The 26005-nt window shown below is 41.7% G+C and overlaps 1 protein-coding gene across 1 annotated transcript in view; it reads right to left on the reverse strand.

The window, feature by feature from the left end:
• Positions 1–1035: 1035 nt before the first annotated feature.
• Positions 1036–26005, reverse strand: part of MTHFD1L (methylenetetrahydrofolate dehydrogenase (NADP+ dependent) 1 like) — a 151136-nt gene continuing 126166 nt past the window's right edge. The window contains exons 27-28 of the mRNA XM_035538963.2: positions 7500–7608; positions 1036–3952 (exon numbers count right to left, since the gene is read on the reverse strand). Of these exons, the coding sequence (XP_035394856.1) occupies positions 7519–7608 (90 nt within the window). The 3' untranslated portion in view covers positions 1036–3952; positions 7500–7518. The remainder of the gene's footprint in view (positions 3953–7499; positions 7609–26005) is intronic.

Consider the following 26005-nt stretch of genomic DNA (forward strand, 5'->3'; position numbering starts at 1 on the left):
CTCAAGGCCTTGTCCAGTTCAGCCTACACTGGCATGTAGTGGTCTGGCTCTTTCCAATCATTGCTCAAAGGTTTCAAGTCAAAAATTTTACCTGGGAAGTAAATATTCAAGGTTTTACATAAAAACTGCATGCACAAATACATATGCCCTCATGCATGCTCGTGTATATTTAATGTTACACACACGTGCATGGAGAAGGGAACTCTTATTATGACCTCACGTGTGGACAAGTTAAAAACCCAATGCTAGTCCAAATGACTTCGTCTTGCTATTGAGAAAACAGAAGCAATGTCCTGTATGTGCTTGAAATGCCTGATTTCCTTCCACTGCCTCCAGCTCATTTCACTTCCCCATTTTATTTCTTCCTGCTCCCGGGCTGCTTGCTGCTGTGTTATGATCCAGTCAAGTTAACATCTACAGTCCCTGAAGCTTTTGCATTTCTTGTATTTCAGTCCCACCCCGAGCAGCTCACGGATGCATGTTCCTGTACCTGACGCTGCTCCACACAAATCCAGCTGCCAGCTGAGAAGTGGAAAGCGTCCAACTGACCCTTGCATCTGATCCAGCCTTTCACGCCAAGGACCACAGGCAATAGCAAGATATTTTGGGACCAGGACAGGATGTTAGTCTGGTGTGTCCTTCCCTCCAAACACAAACCAACTTCAAAAGGGCTGCACCGAGAGAGAAGAGGTGGGGAGCCCTCCTGTGAGCAGCCCCTTGCGGCAACAGCCAGCAACAAAACGCCTTCCTGGCTTCTCGGGGCTGGCTTGGCTCTGCCGACTGCTCTGGTCACTGAGGGAACCCAGAGAGAGCCCCGCGCCTTGCTCGCTTCTGGCACTCGACCACGATGCTGCTGAGCTCTCTCCTGCCTTGCTGTGGTCACATTCGGCTGGAGCTGGGGGCAGGACAAGACCAAGTGACTCAAGAGAAAAGAATAGGTCGCTATGTAAGTAGACAGGATGGTGGGTAAGAAAAATATTAACTAATGGATGTTCTCTGTTGATGAAATCAGACTTGAGACAGCAGCCACTTCTGCAAACTGAACATCAGCACACATCCTTTATTTTTACGTTTACAGCAACTGAAAACCCAGAGCTTTTAATTTTAAAGTACAAACCAAGAAACCTGTTTTAATCAGTCTGAAATATTTCAATCTCATTAGTTTTCAGCAGCAGCAATAACAAAATACTCAGTGCCTACAAAAAGCAGACCTGACAACAAACACCCGTGTGGTTTTTAACGTGCTATAGGCAAACTGCCCCGCAAAGCTGCACGTCTGCAATGCTGCAAAATTGCTCAGAGCCGACGCAAAGGCGGGAGCCCCACATCTACAAGCCCAGCTGTGCAGCAACAAGTGACACACCTAGCAATACCACTTACCTCGCAAAAATTTCATTTTAAACCCTTCTTGATGAAGGCATTTGGCCTCAGAAATAGGGCGGCCCAAGGGAAGGCACTGGGACTGTTTCTGCAGCTCAGCCGATGGCCAATAACTCAATCCCTGCAGACTGCGAGGCAGAACCCGCAGGCCAGCGTGGATTACTCTTAACAAATCTTCTGCTAAAATATAAAATGACGAGCCAAAAAATGGAATAGCTCGAGGGATTTTGCAGATAGTTAACTAGAAGGGGGAAAAAAGCTAGGATGAAACAAAAGAGAGTCGTTCCTGTTTTCCTTCAATTATTGAAGCTATCAAAATAATGTAACAAATCCTAGGCATGTAAAAGTAGAAAAATTACTGGATGTTTCTTAACTCTAAATGAACAGAGCTGGAACGGTGTTTTAGGGAGAGACCGATGGGTCAGAAAAACAGCCCCAGTGTGCATGGCCTGAAGGGACAGTAAGCACGTGTAAGGATGCTCCACAAGCGGACAGCCAGTGTCATCTTTAGCAGCCCACACTGCACAATCCCATCAGATAAGTCCCACACAGCAGTGGGGAAGCCACGGTGACCCCGAGTAAGGCAAGGTTATGGTTTTCTGAATTTCACTGGGCAAGACAGGGAAAACCTCATTTATATATCTTGAAAAAACTGCTGGAACTATAGGAAAACTATGCCTGGAAACCACTCTTATTTCTTTCCAGAAGTCTTTGGGTTTTTCCAGGCTATGTATCTGGGTGTGCACGGGACTAAATTACAACACAGTTGTGCATACGAATAGTGGGGTTGTATTCTGGGGCACAATTTAATAGAAAATACCAGAACTCTCTGTCCGCAGGAGCTGTGAAATCCATATGTGAATTTTGCTTTCTACTTCGCAGGTTTGTCCTTCTCCTCAGTTAAATTAAAGCATCCACAGTGTTATGAGCTCTATCACCTAATCAGGCTAGAGTATCAGATAGCTTTATTTTATTTTATTTTTTTTTATGTTTACCATCACTGCGATCCCCCCGGTGCTGGGAGACAATGCTATGAATAGAGCCGTTCTTAAATGCAGTCAGCAGACATTTCCGTGCTACTCCAGGGAAGGTACAGATAATTACTTTAATTGCCCCCAGTTTGTTCTTTGGTCCATAATTACAGTTTGGGGTTTATAAATAACCAAGCATGATTTTAAAAACCCAAACAAACCCCTCAATTATCTCAGGAACTGTGCTGCAACTCAGGCTCCAAAGGTGGCTGTGCAAAAGGGAACCCAAACGGCATTGTATCGGCCCATAACATACAGATGTGCGTAAGCGGAGCAAAGCAACAGGATGGAAAACGTCACCAGGAAAATAAACTCCCTCATCATTATTTCGCTGCTTTTTACCTTAAAAAAACCAATGGCCTATTGTCTCGATTAAACCTATTGTTCTGCCGCATTTTTTGTTATTGAGGGAACCAACAGTCTGTCAGTGAGAGTTTCCTGAGGAGCAGCAGCTTGGAAAGCTAAACGCAGTATCCAAAGCTTAAGGCACATTTTGCTGCAGATTTGGGAAACTGGAAAAGATAAGTTAGAGAGGTAAATTAACGCACACTGCTGAGGATTTGACTTGTTTGAGTAGTCACTTCAAATACAAAACACATTCCAGCTTTACAAGGCGGCTCAAAACTGCACAGCAAAGTCCTGCCCTGTCGCATCCTCGCGTGATGGGCATTCTTCTCTCATTCCCGGGCGTCGTACGCTGCCAGGGACAGGGCACAGAGCCTCTAGGTCTGGAGCCAGCACAGCAGGAGGCTTCATTAGCCAGGAACTGGAGCATAACAGGGCTTCTGATGGAGCAATGCCCTCTCTGAACAACCAGCTCCACCACAACAAGCACATTGTCAGCTGGACAGCCTCTAACATATGCTTCGGATACACAGAGACCTATGGATATGAGACAGCTCTGGCTGAAGTGTTTCAGAAGATATTTGCCCACCAAGGAAACTAATTATATATTAGAAACGCTTCACAAAATACATGCTCTGTTCTTTCTCTACTTAATATCTTCCTTGCTTGAAGCTTGGCTGTTGCCCAAATGCATCCAGAGCAACACTTGATGATAACTCAAAAATGTGCAGTTAATCTGTGTATAGTTTCAGCTCCTGAATGCCAGGAGCCAAAGCGTATTTTTTTGAGAGAAACAGGCTCAATCACACAGCATAATCATGTTTGCGTAAGTTTTTAGATGGCCAAGGATAAGGGAAATAGTTCTGTTAACTCCTTTGAGAAAAGATGAAAACTCTAAAGGCAAAAATTCCACTTTTTTTCAATGTCAGTTTATCCACAAACAAGTATAAGACCCTGCAGAGAGCTTTCTGCACTACAGTGAGAAACATTTAGCTTGTCATTTCTTTTCCTTTTTTTTTTTTTTTAACCTCACAGCTATATTTCATCATAAAAAACTAGTTTGAAGAAAGAGTAAACTTTTGCTCTTTGGTCTATCTTGACATTCCTCCAGAGACACATAACAGGAATACTTCAAATTCATTTTTGTCTCCTGTTTGCAGGAAATAGAAAAGCTGCAGCTCTTAATTTCCAGGCTTCTGAAACGAGAAAGATAAAGAAGTTATAGGTTGAAACAAGAAGTCGTTAAAGAAGAAAAGAAACAAATATAATCTAAAACTTACTTGCAGTGTTTTAGTGAAACTGGATATTTTTGCCTTAACCATCATATACAAGAATGGAAGATGCATGTGGCATAAATAAACATTTTTATCTGTGTATCCACACCAGGAGGGAAACAGAAATCTGAACTCATATTCCCGTCTGATACGGACTTCAAGTTCTACATTATCACAGTAACTGCTGCTGACTGAAACCCCGATATGCAATACTGTGGAATGAGACTAAAGCAAGTCAGCTTTTTCTTTCATAGGATCAACTTTGTGGGCACAAAGGAAAGATCTTCAAACAACTTCTATTCGTATCTGAATGAATTAAGATGAAAATATCCAACAAATATTTCTCAATTTTACGACACCAGTTTTGGTGTCCTCCTCAAGGGCTTCTTTATAGCTGTGTAGATGCTCACAGGCTGAGCTCTGGGATTCCTCCTGCATTCAGAAAAGCTCACAGGGTGGAAAAATACCTGTGCTGTGTATTGCAATTGCTCTGATGCTCTGCCAATTTTGAAGAGGAGACAAGTGCAAGAATATATCTGCAATTGTGGACAGCCATGGCCTTACTAAGTCAGAGCCAACTGAGGAAAAACACCGCCTCCCCCATCAACCCAGATTCCCAAAGCAGTGCTGGCACAGTAAGAGCAGACACCTGCTGCTGCTGATTTCATTAGAGGAAGCCCTAGAGCTCACAAGGGTCCTTAACAGACTGTACTTTTGCAGAGTGGGTTGGGTTCATAAATTCTCCTCACTGGGCAAATAACACTTTTTTTTTTTTAAATAGTTCTTCCTCCTGGCAAGCTTGTCTGCATTTAAATAATTCTTATTCTGACCGGTGCTATCTACAGATAGCTCCCAAGGAAATGACTTCAAATTTCCTCTTAGTGTAAGCTGGGCAGTATAGGATAAATCGGGTAATGGTCAGTGACAAGGAACTAGCCAGATTCCTTTGGGTTCATTCCCCACTATTCAATTTATTTATTTATTTATTTTTTAAACAGAGCACGTTGCTCCTACAGAGAGAATGCAATAGCTTATGTTATATGTATTAGCTATTTGTCCACAACAACAAAAAGAGCTTCAGTTCAAGAAGAGCACCACTCTGTTACAGCAGGAAGTTTTGTCTGCAACTCTTTCACAAGTCTTATGAAGCTACGCATTGCAGAAGAGGATATAAACTGCCCACTAACACAACTGTTCTCAGCTCTGACCGTGTTTATAATGAAACATCTGCAGCTCTTACACTAATCTCTAAATATATTTCAATTACCACATCTTAAAGATTTCAATCAGTTCTAATGAGTTGGCTAAATATAATATCACTGGAAATTTTACGTTGTACACCACAACCCTAAGAAAAGAATTCAAACCAAGTAGAAAAGAATCCCTCAATCTGCCATCGCAGAAACAAACCCAGATACCTTGAAGTGTAATATCAGCTACAGTGTGGGTTCACTTCAGTGAAATTGTGAAAGCAAAGAACTATACTAAGCTTCTTGAAAGAAAGTTGTGAGTAAAGATTATCTGGGAATGTATTTTCTCTCTTTATCCAAAATGACAAATGTACAAATCTAGTGCATGAAGTGCGTGAATTTTATAGCTGATGAACAGTGCATACCCTCTATGGTGCTCCCTGGGTGTTACAATATTATCAATGCAGAACGTGTATTTAGATAGTTGAAAGCAGGCATGCAGGTGAACATGTGCCTGTTCTTTTCTTTAAAAGGCTTAAGCTTGCTGAATCATCTGTTCATCTGATGCCAACAACACCACCATAATGAAATTAAAATAATTTATTTGCAGTTGGATATACACCATTTTTTGCCTGACTACTATGTTTTTGTGATTTTGTTAGCATTTCTTTTTATAGCTAAGAAACCACCATCACTGATTAAAAGCCAAGGTTAACATCGTAATTTCATGCACTACTTCAAAAGAAAGACATTCACAATTGGAATGGAACATTTTATCTGCTTATTCATGATTGTTCTTTGTAACACACTAATCCAAGGGTTTGATGGATTTGTGAATGACCAGGCAGTAACCACGCAATTAAGCAGGTTACGTGAATTTGCATACAGATTTTACATTAGGATCCTGCAGTCATTTTAGATGATTCAGAGGTAATTACATGATTAACACATGATAAAGTAACATGCATGCAAGAAGCCATCAGGCATATAACGTGTATCAGTAACAAAGATGGAATATATGTCAAGAAGTGGTAAGCAACGGAAGAGTCAGGGACAGCTTGCATGTGTGTAAGCACTCCTCATTACTAGCACATCAGGTAGTAACTACCTGTGCATACCGTTTAATTTTCAAGCTAACAGTTTTTCACTTGTCTCGATGGGTACATGTGAAATGGCAGAATATGTTCTCACCAGATATTCTGTGAGTGCTGTGAGGAAACTAGTGGTTAATTTGGTCCGAAGAGTATTCGCCTTGGGCTGTGCAAACCTCCCCTCCTCCAAATAATCCGTCAAAACACAGAAACAGAAAATGAAAGCTGGTTCTCTTAAACCAGAGTAAACAAGGGTTGCTCAAGTGCCTGGGCACATCCAACGCAAAGCTGCAGCTGACTTGGGCTGTCACCACAGCCCTATGAGCTCATAGTGATATTGTTATTCTGTGTAAAAGTAACCATCTTGCTTTCCAGACTGATTTACTGGGGGGGTGGGGCGGAGAGAGAGAGAGAGAGAGGGAAAAGTAATAGGAGAGTCCCACCACAGACACACGTGGTTTATTTCAGGTAGGGTTACATCTCTTCTTACTCCACTTAGTATAGTGCAAGGTTAAAATGAAGTAGCATGAAATATTTTAACTTGGATTTTCAAGTAAGAAACACGTGCTACACAAAATTAAAACTGGACACCAAGAAAATTAAGTACTTAGAGAAGAAGTGGTGGGGGAACTGCAGCCTTCAAGGACAGAGAGAGAAGACAGTATGAAAAACGCACAGCCTAAGAGGCCAGATTTGTGTTCCTGAAATGTTTATTATCATCTGAGAGAGATGATAGCAAACAGGAAAAAGACAAAACAAAGCTCATGATAAAGCAGAGAAATGTCTCCTCTGATATCTGGGTAATGACAGAAACACACTGCCACATGATAGTATCAAAGATGAACTAGATATTTCTTTTTAGGTGACTAACAAGACATGAGTTCTTCAGACTAACATTTTCCACAGCCAAAAGCAGTATAATTGCAGAGCCAGCTCCCTCTCAAACTGGCAGAGCCAGGAAATCCAAAAGGCATCATCAATGCACACCAGTAAAGTGCTGGCAACCATGCAGCAAAGGAGAAAGACACATTATAAACTGCACATTATGAAACATCTTGCCAAATCCCCGTGTGAAGTCCTCAGTGAAACTAGGGCCTATATAGGCTCCTGTTAATCTTTTTCATGTACCTACCAGAGACAAACATCCTCCCCCAAACTGGAATAGGAAAATAATGTCTGTTGACCCACCTGAAGTTTGACTGCAGTCTCAAAATAATCCCTTCACTTGCTCTGTGACGGGGTCGAGGTCAATGTCATAGAAGCACGGCCTCGTGGGCAGTCCTGGCATGGTGCTCATCTGAGGGAATAATGAAACGAAGTTATACGCCTGCACCTGTAAGGAGATAAATCACTCCATCCATGTAAACCTCAGAGTAAGAGAAAGGAGGGATTGTTCATTGCGGACTCAACTACAGATGTGAACTTCATCACATTTTTTTGTTTCTGTTGAAAATGCCAAGCTCTGCCCTTCTTCAATTCATTTTTAAGCATATGTTTCTAAAGGGTGGGAAAGAGGAAATAAAAGCCACAAAATAGAGGCTAGTAAACTAAACATAAGAATAAACTCCTTAACAAAATTATGATACTCAGACTTATTTGTTCCTCAGAATATTCATCCAGAATATTTATCCATTTACATCTACTTGGAAATTCACACAGCAAAGAGCAAGGACACAGCTGCCTGAATTCACCTGGTTATACAAATGTGCTAAACTGCAGACCTTTCCCCCACAAATTCAGAATATAGGAACAGAGTTAATCGCAAGGCTTTCACAACCGAATACTTAATATGAGAAACAAATTGAAACAGTTCAATGAAACATACATGGATTATAGTTGAATCTTAATTCAGTAGTTAGAATTGGTAGGCTGAGATATGAAGCCCAAGCAACCCAATTATCTCAAGCTATTTACAATTAAGATCCTGATCTAGCATAAAACACCAGCATCTGCATACTTTCTAATTTGAATAATCTCATGGACCTAAATTACACAATTTACTACATTTCTGCTTATGCTACTTATATTGTTATTTACAATTAACATTTCAGCGGCAATTAAAGACACACAAGTGACTTGGAAATCTTGAGGTGCAGGCCCACCACAATCTATGACACCTTAAACCAGATGTACCCCAGCTTCTCACCTTCCCCACCTCAGCCCTTCCACCTTCTCCCTCATGCAGAAGACGTCTGGAAATAAAGTTCAGCAAAATAATTATATTTTTTGATCCCCTTCAGCCAGAAGGGTCTTCTATGGCTCTAATACCAGCACTGGCACAAGGTAAAGGATGCAATTGTAGGGCTGTTTTAAGGCAGCACCAGATTGGAGCAACCTGAGCCACTGTGGGTTCCCACCCTGAGTCTTCATAAAGTGATGGTTAAAAATATCGCACCCCGTCTCCACTAATTCAAGGCACTCTAAAAATAGCATTTGTCCTTGTGAACTCCATAAACCTTTTCAATAGCTTAACCTCAGAGGCAGAGGATGGCCCTAATATATTAGGTCCTACATTAATACCCAAAGAGATGAGAGACGTTACAATCTCTGGAAAGAAGCCTGCAGTTCAGCGTTAGCTCACCTGTTTGCTAGCTAGGAGCCTTTAAACATTAAAAGTTCTTTAAGAGATGCTAGATTCTGGTGAGCAGGATTTAAGATGGGGCCAGTCAGCTGGGACCTCACTGAAGCTGGTGGTTAATCTGACCCCAGAAGGTAACCTTCAAACACCGTTGTACAGGAACAAATGAGACAGGCTTGAGCACCAAAAACACCAGACACAGTAGCCTAAGGACAGGGAGAAACTGGCCCAGGCAGGTGGTGGGAGGGCCACAGCAGGAGGGCCGCCTCCTAGCAGAGCATGCAGCTAAGATGGCCGGGCGGCTTCCCACCTCCATCCTCCCCAGTTCCCCGAGGAGCACAGCTCAGCAATGGTGCTTTTCCCGTCCAAAGGCAGCCTGTAACAGGCTGATCGGCCTCAAAGGAGGAAAAACAAATGACCGCTATCCCAGTTGCTCCAGAGAGATGGACTCACAGTCTCCTCTCTGGCTGGAGCGGGCTGTATTGCTTCATAGGCCAACTGACACCTCCAGTGCCCAGTTCGCATCTCCCTTGGGCTTCAGCTCCGCTCTGAACACTCAGCGCAGTGTTCCCGTCACAGGGACACGAGGACAAACACGTCTCTTCGTGCTGCCCTGCCATCTCAGAGGTTAATCCCACTGCTCCAAGGGGGAAAGCATCTCGGGGGGTGCAGTGCTGACGCAGCCATCATCCTACTTGAGGTCTGAGAAAAAACAATGCGACCTGCTCTTCTGCTGGACACGGTACATTTCCCCTGGTTTTAAATATAGCCCTTCCTGAGCTTTTGTTATTGCACACAGTAGGATTAAAAGACAAAACTGTCTGTTTGCATTCACCAAAACCCTTCCACTGATTGTAGGACATTGTTTTATTCGCTGATGTTGTCTTGGCACCTAAGTTAAGTACTAAAACACCTTGCTGCTATTGTTTATCTGTTGGCCACACCAGTCAGACTACTACATTATTCGGGTTACTGAATTATTTTCTGCCCCAGATTCATCCCTGTTTATGACTTAACTCTTGACAAGGAACAGCCATAGTGAATTACATTTCCCTGGGATGGGAAGGGAATGAGCACATCGCCAAAGACAACTTTCTGGTTACTCTGTGTAGGTCAGTTCTACGTCTACATCTACATCTGGGAGTAAACTCCCAAATTACATGCCCCCCCCCCCCCCCCCACACTTTGTTAAAAAACCTCTATCTACAAGCTTGGCCAGTCTTCATTTTCCCCATGTAATAAAAACAGGAATACGTTTAGTGGAGTTTTTCCTTATTATTGTGTTGTTAAATAAATCCTATATGTGCTTGGAGGTTTCTTTCTTTCTTTTTTTTTTTTGTCTACAAAAATCAGAGCGGAGTAACTGGGCCCATATTAACTAATGGAAATCTATTACATCTATAAAATGTGAATATCAAAACAGTTTATTGCCAGTTCAGGGAGTACAACTAGTCTTGTATTGAAAATTTAAGTCAATAGAAGGGAATAAGTTCATCTGAATTAAAATTACTGCTACGCAAAATGAAGTACAAGGCACAAAACCAGAGAGGAAACACTTTCGGACAAACAGCTATGTGAACTTCAGAGCGCAAATAAAATACATCCTGTCATTTTCCCCATGGCCCAGACTTCCAAACAGGCAAAGCCATGCAGATTTACGACCGTGTCTCTCTGCTCTCATTATTTGGACATGCAGAGGTAACACGCAGCAGAATCTATCCCTTTTTCATTACTTCACGGTCAATAGCAGGAGACAGCTGGCTGGCCGAGGAGTTTACTACCACTTATTCCCTCACCAGTATTCTGTTTCTTTCATGAGGCCAAAAAGGCATGGGAGCAGAGGGCTCGGTAGGCTGCAAGGCTGAACGAGGCTTCAGCTGGCTGGCTTTCCACAGGGCTGCAGACTCAAAGCAATCCTCTTCCCCTGAACTGGGGAACAGCAACGTACGCCCTCTATACACCACACAGAGATCAGTGCAAATCTCCACTCCCATATAGTGCTGTTTTGGTTATAGCTTGGTGGCTACTCTACAGCACGTGATGTGGCTGTGGGGGAAAGGCAGGATACGAAGTAGTGAAAGAGACCACATTATCCACTTCAGACCACAAACTGGATTTAGGCAGCCAAAATAATCAATACTGAATTTGACCAAACCTGTTATCATCACACTGCCCTTGAGAGAAGGAATATATAAAGGCATAAACTTTGCATCTTAAGACTTAATGCAATTCATCTGAATGTTTTATGCAGGGAAAAAAAAAAAAAGGTTTTATGAAGAATTCATCCAGCTACTACCCAAAATGTATCATGATTAACAGGAACTAGTTGTGTAGGAGCTCAACGGAACCAATCAATTTCTTTATAAACTCTGCAGCTGTCTACACATCCATGACAGCAAATCAGCTTCAAAAAGACAACGTGAAAAATACAATGCATATTTCTTACTATGTCATTCTATGTTTAGGAGATAAAAAGTGTAAGTCTTAAAAAATCAGTCATCCTGAGGATCATTTATGATCCTGGAAATGAACATCTAGTGGAAGATAAAATACGATTATACTTAAAGTCCGTAGGCTACCGTTATTTACACCAGGCATTTACTATCTTCCAGAGTCGTACTTACATGACTAAACAGAAAAACAAAAAAGGAGCTTCCTTACAAAAGGCAAGTGCCCATTATTTCTAAGGAAGCTGTATGAGAGTGGTGTTCCACACCCTCTCCAAAAACACACCTAGAGTCACTGGATGAGAGATTAAGCTGAGCTTCATTGGACTTTCATTTAAATTACAGTTACATGTTCCCTTGTAATTTCATTTGGCCCTCAGGTCTATGTAACAGTTACCATCAAGCCCTAAGGCTCTGCTAGCCAGGTTTGCCATGGTGCCAAGATGAACTATCCTGCTTCAGTTCCTTTTTTATAGTACAAACGCCTATTAGTGGTTGACACATCCTGCCTTGTACTTCAAGTGTGCATATACACATATGTACAGATATTTATTTATTAAAAAAAATACTAATAGGACCTGAGATCACCTTAACAGGGTTAGCACAATGGCATGATTTGCAAAACAGATGTCCTGAGGACTACATCCAACTCACATTTAGTGCCCTTTTCAGCTATAAGACAACACGTGGCTGCATAGTAGCATGATTTCTAAATACAGAAAAAACAAACAAAAAAAAAACACGCCAAAACCAGAGAAATCTGTACTTAGATTAAGTAAGCAAAACAGAAGACTAGAAGATAACAAAAAAACAACAAACAGCTTACTGAGGAAACATCTCTGTTCTGGCTTATGGAGTTAATCTTGCATTTGACAAGAAATACAAGTAATTCACATTGCCTACTTGTACCCTTTTATTAATTGAACAAGTTAGGACAACGTGCAACCATCTGAAACTTGAAATACTGTGGAAAACAGATGTTTCTCAGGAGAATCTAGCAGACATATGACTGCGGATAACTCCTTAATAAAATCTGATGGGGTGAATTGCACACTCCATACTCCCTCAGCAAGAAACAATACAAGAGGAAACTCAAGAGATTTATAAATAGCACTGTAAACCTGCATGCATTATGTTCAACATGCTAGCATTTGTTGGACCCTTGAGGCGTGGCACAAAGGAGCTCCACTTGAGGGTTTCAATAATGTCTCTTAGTGTGAATTAGAGCTCTGAAAGACAGATCCACTACCAGAAATTTGCTCCCCTGCAGTTCATCTGTCAGTCCCAATGCATGAGAAGCTGAAAGAAAGCTTCTTTCCTTCCTTCTGAAAGCATCCTCACAGGTCCCCAACCTTGCATACATTTAGGCACATTCTTTATCTCCACCATCAGATTACCTCCACCGACTTCCGTGGTGCTGGGCATGCACTGGAAGCTGGCACCAGGGGAACAGCACCCATGGGCTGGGAGAGAGAGTTACATGAGTACACTGCATGACTGGAGGAGTGCAGATGTTAATACTGGATGCTTTAAGGTCCTTGTACTCTCCATAGGACCACAGCACTCCATAACATGTTTTTGTGCAAACCCTTCCATGGAGAGTTATTTCATCTTCAGCCTGGACGCTGCTGCACTGCACAGAGACACCCAATGTGCACTGAAAAGCGATGCTAGTGCACAAAAATTAGGCAGCATATCCTAAACAGCTCTCGGATCAGCTTTTAGCTTGATCCATAGAACCTGAACATTTCCCCCAGTTTGCAGAGCATCAAAAATCAGCTCACATTTGGAACAATGGAAGAAAATAATTTAACAGGAAAATGAAGGAAAAGAATAATTTGGCTTAATTAAAAGAAAGAAATACAACAGACATGAAATGGCTAAAACGAAATAGGCACAATATAGTATAAAAGCCACCCACGTATTAGAGAGGGGAACAACACTGTACCAGACAAAACCGACTCTCAAGTGACCTTTCACCACCTCTGAAAGGTGGAAAAAAAAACACCACAAAACCTTCCACATTAGGAAAAGCAGACACACAATGAAAGCAAGCTGGGGCTTCCTTCAAAAAGTACTAACCTTTAAAGACAAACTAGTAAATTCAGCCTTGGAAATTGCATTAATTTCAAAAAATCTACTTTAATAACTACATAAGGCTTAAGAAACCATTATCTCATTATTTTTCATTGCCTGAAAATAACAGGGATTTCTAAAAGCAGTTAAGCAACAATTTTTAGTCAGTGTTTAAATAAAGGTTCACTCATAAGTTTTAATGAAAATTTGCCAAACCTGATGATAGCCAGAGGTGGTAAGGAGAGGGAAGCTCATATTTCATTCTCAGGAAATCTTTAACAAAAAAGAAATCTTGTCTTAAGGTATAACAACAGTCACACTAAGAAACTCCACACATTAACAGCTCTCAAAATGATCAAAATAACATTGGAAAAGATGATGATCCTACTCTGACACAGGTTGTAGTATTCCTTGCAAGAAATAGCTCCGTCTCACTGGCATGCTGGCTGATATCAGGTGCAGAAGTCCATCTGGCATCAATTATTCTATTATCATTTTCTCTTACATTAACGTTTGCACATTTTTGGCAATTGTCCAATGTTGGGAAAGTATTTACAACAACAAAACGCACAGACATTGTTCTGCTATCAGCATCTGGATGAAGTTACAGTAGTACTGAACACCGAGTATGCAATCCCAATTGACCTTGCTGCCAGGTGCTCAAGCGAGGTGGAAGTAGCCTGTGCTCTGTAATGTTCTCTGGGGGATTTCCAGGACCCTACGATTTACTCATCTTGAGCAGAAATAGTCTGAATCTGAGAGCAATCTCATGGACATCCTGAATTAAAACACAGACCCTCACAAACAGTCCTCATCTGTCCAGTACATTTTTTTGAAACTGCTATGGGTACATATCCCAGAGGAAGCAGGGGACAAGACGTTTGGCCAGTGCTTGGTTGGCCAAGTTCTTAGTGAACAGCTCTGTGCAACATTGCACAAACTCAAACGTTGCTGTTAGCGATGTGCTGAGGCACCAAAGACCCAGAACAGGCATTTTGTTAGTTATTAAATAAAATACTTCGGCAGAGACGTAATCTGTAAAAGAATGAGTAAATTTCCCCTTTAAGTAAAACATTTGTGACTCACATACATGACTGCAGTTCCTCTTAGCAGAGTTGTCTCAACTCAAACATTTTTATCTTAGAGGATATAAAACCATATTTGTAGTAGAAGAAAATGATCCTCCCTAATAACAGCACGATGGTGTAAATATTTTAGGTTTTACTCAAAAAATGCATCCTTCTGAGGTTGCATATCAGATGGGTTAAATATTTGGTGTGTTGTTTGTACTATTGACAATGCGGTAGGATGTTTCACAGGGAATTCAGAACTGTTCTCTGCCATGGATAGTTCAATAGATAACCAAAATGCTACAGAAAGAAAGCTAAAAGTAAACCAAAACCAAAACAAAATACCAGATCTCCCACCACCCCCCAAAAAAAAAATAAAAAAAAAAAAGAAAAAACACCGACAGAGAAGATACAGCCTGAGAGAAAAAACAGCTACAAATGCCAGGTAACTCATTCCAAAACGCCCCCCTCCATCCCATCCCATCCCACTCAAATCCATTTCCAGCAGTAACTGCTCCCTTGGGCCAAGGTCTACATCCTGATTTTCCGTCCCTCTGAGGCTTTTGACAGAGCCCCTGGCAGAGAGCTCTTACTCTCTGCATCTCATACGAAATCACCTCCTCGGTCAGAAGAAATCCTTCCCTTCAGCTCACTCCTGAGGGTCAGAGGCTCCCAGGGCTGTTCCCATTCCTGACGAGCAGCCAGCACATCAGAGTGCTGGAAACATGCCCCTGGGGGAATAAATCTAGAAGATATTTTATAGAAAGGTGGTCCTCTCACGTACTGTTTCAGCAACAAGAATGTCTGAAGTATCTGATGCTCATGGGTACAAGATCCTCCTGTTCTGTCCACTGCCTGGGTTTCCTGGTGACCAGGAGGTGATCAAGCTGTACGAGCACCTCAGGATCTCTCTGCTCAGAGCAGGGGGTCTCGGTATTTGGGAAGGAGAGGTTTTGGGTGGGCATATGCCAACCACCCTTCTTTTGCCCAGGGACTGGGCACACTTCACTTCCTCTGAAACCTGTTTATTTTGTACCAATTCTTTCTCTAGAAGGGCCATCCCTCACACCCTGGAAGCAAGTCTCACTTTGTGCTCTCGATCTTTACCATGTCATTTTGTTTAAAGGCTTCATAACCTTCAGGAGACTTCCCTTGCTGGTCAGACAGCCTGACATGTGGACATGGGAAAGTACAGAGCTTTGTAGCCCAGCAGCTGGAGATGGTGGCACCAGGACACAATGTAAAGCAAGTATGAGTTCTACACATAACAAACTTTGCCCTTCCCACTTCAGTCATGCTAGGAAGTGCATCAGTAACAAGTGCACAGCAGACCTCTAGCAGTAGGTAACATTCAGTACCATGTGTCCTCTAAAATCGTATCAGAATATACAGCGGCCCTATCTGACAAATAAAGAATGGAGGATATTACTTAGATCAGCAATTTTCATCCTATAGTTGACTGAGCCACTATTTTAAGAAGTTTCCAAAAAGGCTGCTAAGAAAAGCAAGCCTTGAATAACTTTTGCTGAAGCTCACACTTCTCCTGGCAGATGAAGGAGAATACAAATGCTTTGAAAAAGGCTGAAAACCACCATCTTAAATTATGTGGGTGAACTGATAGAGAAGTGTGATCAAGAACAGAGTTGTGAAACAACACCCAGCATGAATGCACCCAATTTTCCATGAGTCTTATGTTGTTAACTTAAGGTATGAAAACAGACCTCTAATTTCAGTGAGGAATTCACTATTACTATATGAAAGGGAAAAAAAATATAACTCATTTGCAATATTTTGGCTTTAGTTTCTAGAAAGAAGGAATGCACAGATGATGCACTAGTACCTTCAGAAGAAGCACCTTCTTTGCTAGTTTCCTGAACCTCAGTAATAGCTGTAAGAAGAGAGTAAAAAAAAAAAAATATATATATATATATATAAAAATCTAGACGTGAATATGCAACTTAACTCTCTTATCAGTAAGAGAGTCAATAATACTGATTTTCAAAGTTTCTCTAAGGAGATACTAAAATTTGAATTTCTGTTCACTGAACTTACACCAGGAGCTAATATGGTCAGATAGATTTAATTTTCAAAGGAAACCAGACAAAATCTTGATAACTAAGGGCACAATTTTTATCCTACAAACTTGTAGCCATATATAGAAACAGATCTTTAATATATTACAGAAAATATTTTCCAAAGTACTTAAAAACATGAATTAAATACATCTGGAAAATACATGAAATACAATCTCCATTTTAAAAGGTGCGTGAGATAAGAGGCAGAAAAGGTTAAACGATTTGCCAAAAGTTAGAAAAGGAGCTGAGGTGATGCCAGGAGAATGGAACTTGGAACAGGTAAATCTGATTCTCATCTTCATCTCATGTAAGCGAAACTCCAAAATAACTATGCCAAATAGCTACAGTCCGTGAAACATCTCTTTCGATTACATAATGAAGTCTTTGCAGCAGTATTTTTAAAATGAAATAAAACTTCCTTCATTTCTCACACTTTGCCCTGAAGTACTCGGTTTAAGCCTGCAGCAAATTGGGTTTAAAATCAGATTTCTGCAATACAACGAAGGATAACAATACATAGAAATAACAACAAGTTTGTGTGAAAAAAAAAACAACAACAACTACTAACAGATGTTTTGTGGGGGTCATGAAGTATGTGAAAGGACAAAAAAAGGGCTGGGTAGTACTGAATTTCTGCATCCTAACACAGAACAAGTTAACGGTTCTGTCTCGCTTCTTCACTAAGATCTAGCAGAGGATGATCTATGGGAAATTTTTCTTGAGTATTTAAAAATGTGTAACACATACATCATCATAGAAACGAGAGTCCATTCATGCACGTACACACAGGCTAAATCATAAAATGACTAAAACAAAATGATAACAGAACTTAAAGAACAGTGAGAATATCATCTCTGCAATACCAGAGTGAACAAACTGGCACACAAAGCTGTAGGTTTTACTTGTTCTTATGGGACAGCCTCCAGGCTGCTCCTAATCAAAACAAGGCCAGCTTGTAATGAACTCTCATTTTTGGCAAACAGACCCTTCACAGCTTCACTGCTCAGCCAAAGGCACAACAAACCCAGCCTGCAACACATCCGCTCACGCTCAACTCGCCTCATCCCCTCCCGGTGTCCCCGCGATGGCACGCTGACCGTGGCCGCAGAGCTGAGCTGCCAGCCTGCAGCTGCCCACCCGCTTTGGCATCATTCATCCTCGGTGACAGGCAACCGGCAAGGAAGAGCACTCGCCCTTGGACACAGCCACAGGTTGCCCTGTGGAGTCATCATCAGCACCCCCAACAGTCGGGACTTCGGTAGTTTCTCTCGTTGGAAAATCATTTGTGGTCTATCTGTGGGAAAATTCTGCTTTATCTTTGCTTCCACATTACATCCCTCCTTCACCAGACTGCTTAAATACTGTGAAACTATTATTGAAACTGATTTTTGTGAAAGTTATTAAGATTTTTTTTTCCCCCAGAGAAAAGCAAAGAGAACATGAGCTTCACGAACACAGAGGGAGCTTCCTTGTGCTGTCACCAACATGCCTTGATCCCATTCTGGACAGATTACCTGCAGAGCTCTTCGTTTCTGTGTCTGTTCACTGCTTCACATCCTCACTACTGCTGCCAAATACCATGGCACTGATGCTCTTCGTTACAAACAGGATCAGGGCTCATGCAAGATCCCAGGCAGACAAACAACTCTGAGTTATGTAGCGCCTGACACATCCGACGCATGCAGGCACAACCTGCACTGTCCTGGCCACTACTGAGGAAGGCAGGAATGGGAAAAAGTCATCAAAGGCTGAGGAAGATGGGAAATACCTGTACCATCTTTGCTGCATTTGTTCGTGAAACATCATCTTTTAACTTCATTTGATCTAGTCTACTAACAAAAGCTCCTCATGCCCTGCTTTCTAGTTGTACGGAGCAGCAGGGTGTTGTGCACGCACAGAAAACTGGTGCAGTACGATCTATTAATACAGAAGTTACACATTTTAAATCAGCCAGAAGGCAGGCAGGGAAGGTCCCACACCAGATCAGAGCAATGAGCATCTTCCAGGCTTTTGTCTCTGACAGCGGCTGATGCCAGATGTTTTATGAAGAAAAGCTAAAACTACGGAGGCTGTCAAAACAAGCTCTGTGCAATGGTGGAAGCTGGCAACTGAAGACTGGCCGAACCCCCACACGCTACGCTTAGCGCTTTTTCCAAATTACTAACCTATATTAATTACTACCCTGCATATCGTTGATGGCTATATCCTTTTATAAATCTTGTTAAATTCTTGGCCTCAGCGGCTTTTCCTGTGTTAATGACTTCCACATTTTAATCACACGTGAGAAAGCATTTCCTTCTTTTACAGAGGTATTAATATGGACGCTTGGCAACTTCTCTTCACAGACCAAAGAAATATTTCAAAGAGAAACTGTTTTCCAGGCAGAAAGGTGACAGCTTCAGATAACCTCTAACTTCTCCATAACAGCGTGGGGACATAATACAGGTGTAAATGCAAGTCTATGAGATGCACACAGCTTCAGATGTTAGATATAAATTTTATGTGAATACAGCAAATTACAAATTCTAGGCTTTATCAGTATTTCAGGTATTAGAAATGAGTTGACATGTTAAGAGTCCTAAAACTGTTTCTGTGCTAAAGAAACTGAGAATGACCCAATAAGCTTTAATTAACTGAGAGGAAGGAAAAAAAAAAAAGGTCAAATTGCTAAAGAATATGAACCTATTACCAAATTGATTTGGGGATAACAGCCGAGGTCAGATAATAGTAATTAGCTTTAAGCACACATTTTAAATGAGCAAGTCTATAAAAAACACTATACATCACAGCGTGTGCAAACCAATGTTTAAAAACAACTTTGGTACTCCCTAATTTCAGAAGAAAATGCTTGAACGTTTATGGATTGCTGCATTAGCAACTCTGTAATATTCTTCTGCTCTTCGAGATTGCTGTATGGCTGCTTACCCACTAATTAAAATTTTAGCTGAAAGAGATACTTTACATGAATTTTTATTTTATGGGATATAGGTTATAATACAGAATTAGCTTGAATTACATATGCCTAACAAATACGATAACTTTCAACACTGAAAAATTTTCTCCTTCTTGTGACTAGCACGTCCTTGCTCCTCCAGTTATACAGTAACTTCTGAGTTTCAGCAAGCCAACCGAAGTGACTGTAATGTCACATGAACAAGGATCTTTAATTTGTATGTATCTGCTGGGATTACTGGGGAGGGCGATGCGAAGCCTGGCAGAACACTGAAAAAGCCAGCACAGGTCAGGAAGTCATTTCTAGGAGCAGATGTTTGTCCTTAATTGCAGTTACAGACGGATGCCATACAAGGGAAAGCTGGCATTTAGCAGGTACTGTACTCACATCCATTTTGCTGTCATTAAGGCTATGATTAAAAAGAAAAGACTCGGTGAGAGAGAGAAGGGAAACTGTTGGCATTTGCAGGGCATGTCCATATAACCTAGAGATGCTCTGTGACATCCTAGTTACTCGTTTCCTCTCTGATCTTGACTCTTGCCTAGCTCACTCTGGTATTTACAGCTTGCGGTCGCTTTGCTAGTGAAGGCCCCTAAAAAAGCTGCAGGAGACTGAGGTGAGCCTTTCACAGCACTCTGCCCTGGGAGAGGGCTGCGGTGGGCAGGGCAGGGGAGCCCAGCATGGATTTACTGCTTCCAGAGCGCAGGTACCTGTGCCCAAATTGCTGCAGAGAGGGCTGCAAGCCTGCCCATCTGGCCATGTTCTAGTTCACTTAGGGGCTGCAGGAGGTTTAGGACACCAATTAACCAGCGAGAGTTGAGCTTGGAGCAAGAGGTGAGACAGACCCTCCTGCTGCCCCTCTCTCAGGTCCTGCTGCCTAAGTCACTTCTCAGCCAGCTCTCAGACAACTGCTTTATTTGGCAGGAGTGGTATAAGACAAATTGAAAATAGCAGAGGCTTACCTACCAAACACTAAAAAGTAAATTATAACCACTGTGGAGCTGACTCATGAGCAGATCAGATGTCCCTGCACTCACGGCACCACTATCCCACAGAGAGGAAAGGGCTGCTACGGCTTCGGCAATCTGATTTTCATTTGCAGACATGTCTGTCAGAACTCTAAATCTCGTACTGCATTACCTTTATGCCTGATATTAAACATGTGTTTGGAAAGAATAAAAGGGCAGCCAGTTGTCTTGAATTTGGGAAAATGCAAGAATTTTTCTTACTCAGGTGTCAGAAAATATGAACGTAACTTTGTACTTTGGAGACTTTCCACTTTATAAAACCAGACAGTGCTCCATCTACCTGCAGCGCTAAGCAGAAGAATGCTTAGCTATGGTACAATCCTATAAAAGTCTCCCTAGTAAATCCCTTTCCCATCTGGGAGAGTACTACAATTCCTCCAGGAGAACACCAGCAGTAAAATGCAATGCCAAAATTTCCTCTACAGTGCATATTTGGTTCTGAATCACTTCCAGAGAAGATACCAGACAGCATCAGAACAGCAGCTTTTAATTGCTCCATAAAACGTAGATGACTTTATCCCTTTCAAGCTGAACTTTTATGATTACATCCCTGGAAAATGGTATCCCATGCAACCACTAGGCATTGCACTGCAGTTATCTGTGATTCATCTTACATATACATTTTTTCCCCCCCCCCATCTGTACTGGAAATCATGTTGAAAGGCCTACAAGAAATCACATTCCTGGATTACCAAGGCTTTTGTATCTGGGAAATAGGTTCAGAACACATATTTAATTAAATGGCCCATTTGACATAACCCAAGGAAAGAAAGAAGTTGCTGCCCCTTTAGAAAAGGTCAATTTAAAGCACATTCACTGTTTTTCAGTTGCATGGCATACACAGGCTTGGCTAACATTTCAGAGTGGATTCAGATTACCCACAGAAAACCCCCTTTACCCTGCAATAACAATGCTCGCAGACAGATGTACTAGAATTGCCACTCTGCTTAAATTTCAGCTGTACCTCATTCCAGCATGGCACGCGTGCATGCATGTGGTGGGCATTTGTGTACATGGTCATCAACTCTCTCACTTCAGTTTCTCTCTTTTCGACTAGGGAGCAAGTGGTCCCAATTTTGCCCATTTTGTACAGCACACTTAAAGGGTTACAAAAAGGCACCTAAATAATTTGAAATGATTGCTGTCGTTTCCTTTAAAAATGGTGAGAAAATCTGTTCTTATCCCAGACTTCTGCCAGCAGCACGTTCAGCAATGATGCCAGGCCATGTCGTCACTGATGGCCGCAGCCTGCACAGCTGCCAGGGTTTCTTGTGCAGGCCGCCTTCCTCAGCCAGTCTAGGCACAACTTTGCTGGTAGAGCTACACTGATGGAATAGAAGTAAAACACATCTTTCAGCAAACGTGGCCTGTCTTTAGGAGCTGCCATTCCCTGGCCTATTAGCTAACTCATTAAAATGGGCACATCAGGAAAGGCAGCAAGGCTCCAGCTCACAGGAAACACCGTTATGGGGCTTGATGGTCCTTAGCCAAGAGGGGAATTTTGCATTACTGACCAACCCAAGCTATTAGGAAGCCTTATTTGCACTTGTGGTCCGCCCTTTTTGATGCTTTTCCTTGTAGGAAAGACAAATAAGTGCTTCAAAATGAGCTACCTACAGCTTTTAATCACAGCTTTTCCTTTACTCCTGAGTGGCTTCAGCTCAGCTAGGAAAATGCAGAGCTGCTAGCGCAGCGCTGGTGCTTCTGTCCAGCCTCACCGGTGGAAGGCAAACTTGCACCTGCCCTTGGTGACGGCAGCTTCTGGGCTGCGAGGCCACGGCGGCTCTTTCCCCCAAGATGATGGCCAGAGCGCAAAAGTATTTGGGTATCTTTATTTCCTTTGTGATTGAGCATCTAGGAGAGAGAAGACTAGTCAGTGCACTTTGGAGGCATTCTTGTGAGCTGATGCCTCTGAGACTTTTTTTTTCTTTTCTACTGGCTTTGATCACGTCAATAAGCTTCAGCATTGCTATGTTTCTCTGTCTTACATATTAATCTCTTATGGAGTACACGTCCTGTTCACCAGCAGGGGAATATTTGAAGTAATACATCTATTTGTATAGCTGTGCCAGACATTCCTCCTATGCTCTTCCTGTGCTGTGTTTGTAATTGTATCTGTCTTTCAAAAATTCAATTAAGGGACAGTTAATGAAAATTAATTAAATTACTCCTCTGACAACACAGAGCAGCACTATGCAGATGACATATTACAAGTTCCTGATGGAGCAATGAGAAAGAAGCAGCAGAGTACCAGGAAGTCTCGTCTACATCCCTCAAAATATGGGGAAGGGTCACAGGATCACAGAACGGCTGCGGTGGGAAGGGACCATAAATATCATTCAGTTCCAACCCCCCTGCCATGGGCAGGGGTGCCACCCACCAGACCAGGCTGCCCAGGGTTGCTTGTTACAAAGGATGTGACATGACAAAGTGTGAAACACTTGCTGGTTTCTAAATGAGACAAGAGAGAAGCGAAATGAAGCAGAAAGTTAAAAAGGACACACGTGTTGAATCCAGAATAAAAAAATGGATACCTTCTCTTTACTCCCAATGAAAACAACATCTCAGTATTTTTTTGAGGAACAGGGGTGTAACATGTCATAATCCTACAAATGAGGTTAAAAAAGGCTATGTTCTTCGGATAAAGACAGGCAAGCTGGGATTAAAAAAAAAAATCTAAAACACTAAAACACTGCATCAGGGAATTCACTCTTCTACTGCCAAAAGGGTTTTGTTTTCCTTGAAAGATGCAAAAATCCTCAAACATGTTACAGTGCTTATTGATTCGACCTTTGTATTTGATTCTATTCCAGCACACCCAGCATTAGGGTAGAAGAGAAGAAAGGAGGGGGAGGGATTAAAGATATCCTAATGATCAGGAAGGCACCCACTATGAAGTATGACAAATTTGTTTGCCAAGTCAAAATGAACATGTGAATATGCATGGGAATTTTCTCCCCATGAACACTTACTAGATCTTTTATTATTGTAGTCAAACCATTCATATTCTTGACAATGTAAACAAGTTGTGAATGTTTCTAAAATCTGATTCAAGTGACTTAAATTATGCTGAAAGTACAAATCCAGAACTGAAAACATCCTTAATTGCATCCTGTTGTTACTAAGTATATGTAGGCATACGGATAGGTAGGTATGCCCGTATATGTGGGTAGTTATTCCCATTGCTCTGAATACCTGTGAAGGAAATGTTTTCTCATCAAAAATAAGCTATTTAATAATTATATTGCAATTTTGATTGAAATTTTCTTACAAAGTTTTTTCCAAATTGTACACATAAGATCTCCATTTATAATTTGGATTTATACGAGACTTGGTGTGTTTATTTTTTTCCTTTGTGCTCTCAGCTATCCCAAAGCAGGGCAGTGAGTGACAGGCTGAGGTGACATGGCCGACTATGCAGAAATGCTCCTGCCATTTCTGGCTTGTCGCACCTGTGGTTCCCAGCATGCTGGTCACAGCATGTGCTGCAGACCTCCTGCATGCCCCGTCTCCAGGCTCTAGCACTACAAATTGAGTTGAGGGACACGGCCAAGCAGCTTACAACCTTCACAAAGCAGCACTGGGTTGCAGCTCTGGGTTCAGCTTCAAGGAGCAGCTCTGAATGCTGGGGGGTGGCGAGCCGAAGCCTCCTAAGCGGGTATTTCAAGAAAATGAGAATCAAACGATGCATTTAAACACAGCTCATTACAGTTATGTTGTAAACAACCAATTAACCTTCTCTCAAGTATCAGGTGACCTAAGGTTTCAAGAAATCAAATAATATTAGGATACTTCATGCTAGCTCATCAGCTGCTATTAGTAGTGTGCTGTGTTTTACCACAGTAGCTCTCCTCCCCCTACTTCACAATAAAGCAACACCGAGTATCAACATTTTGTCTGTGTGAGCTAAAAAGAGGATTAAATAAAGTTGCAACTTAATATTACTAAAAACAAGTTACCGGAAGTAGCAATTATATTAAGAAATCATATAAAAGTCAATTGTTACTAAACCTAGCACTTACTTTTCAGCTGTTTTTCCCCCTGAACCACTCTGGGTACAAGCAACGGAGTTCATCTGACCTCCTCACAGCCGTAGCTTGTCGGTTCGCTGTGGGTAACCAGCAATAAATTTATACGACCAAACCCACTGAGGCACTACTGAGGTCGTTTGGATCACAATGTAGGAAAACAGCTAACACAAATTTTATAGCTTTCAATAATACTGTGTGTTTCAAAGACCAGTCATATGAAACTAATAACGGCTGATGAGGCTGTTTATTAAGGAAGATCCTTGCCAAAGTGCAGGAAGATCTATTAGCCCAGGAAACAATCATGGCAAAAAAAAGCCCTCCACTAAAACTGTATTACTGAGACAGAAAATAAATGAACTTCATAACATAATGTGAAAGCAGAAATAGCTACTCTGTCGGCAGAGAGCATGAGCTGCCTTCTCAGCACCACAGCTCATAGTCCCAAAACAAGAGGGAAAACCTGACCCTGGCTGTATGTCCATCCAGGACTGCTGTTCTCTTGTTAATAATGCTCCATCTTGACATTACACAGCTCAACCTAATGTCACAGACACAAAGCACATAAGCAGCCTACCATATCTTTGGAAGCAAAAGCTAGCTACATATTCAGATAGACAGAGCTTTGGAGATATCTGTATTTTAGAGGGAAGATTTTGGCTATCTCCTTTCAAAACATTGAAGTCTCTCATACTGAACTATAATGGCATTGTTTGACATCATTTCTCTTCAATTCCAAATTTCAAAATCAAGTTAGATCATAGTGGCTATAATTCTTATTTATTTTTCACATCTTATCTTTGTAGCCCCTCTCCATGGGCTGGAAAGCCAAGTAGAGAAGCAGAAGAGAAAACATTGTTAATAGTGATTTCCTGATCTGGAAAACAAATTCCTGAAACTACCACCTTAACAACAGATTTTCGAAAGCCTTAAAAGCTTTACGCCAGTGACTAGACTTTGGATGACAATCCAAATTTGATTTGGCTTCTGAAGTCCCCAAATACGTCTACCCCCATGCAGACATCCAGGGCCACTCTCCTTTTCTTGTTCTCCCCCATGAAGGCACATATGCCTGCCCGCTTTCATTTCCATACCTTGGCCCCCTTCCCAGAGCAGTGTGATGTCCCCCTTCCTCTCTTTAAAGACATGACAGAGAATCCAGCTGCAACTACACCGAGATTTGGCCAAAAACACCACATATCAGTTCCTGGCACTTCCATTTTGATACACAAAGCAGTGTGTTACTGAAGAGTAAATAAAAGATTACATGATAGCAAAAACAACCCACTTCCTCTAAATATCACAAGCTTCACAACAGTGCTTTAAGCTATTTTGTATAGGAGAATAAGGATAATCATGGGAGTCATAATGAAAGAAAATGGACTGGGATTGTGGTGATAGGACAGTCAAACTGGCAGTAGTTTTAAGAACTAAAAAAA

Source organism: Cygnus atratus, chromosome 3 (genome assembly GCF_013377495.2).
Source record: "Cygnus atratus isolate AKBS03 ecotype Queensland, Australia chromosome 3, CAtr_DNAZoo_HiC_assembly, whole genome shotgun sequence".
NCBI lineage: Eukaryota > Metazoa > Chordata > Aves > Anseriformes > Anatidae > Cygnus > Cygnus atratus.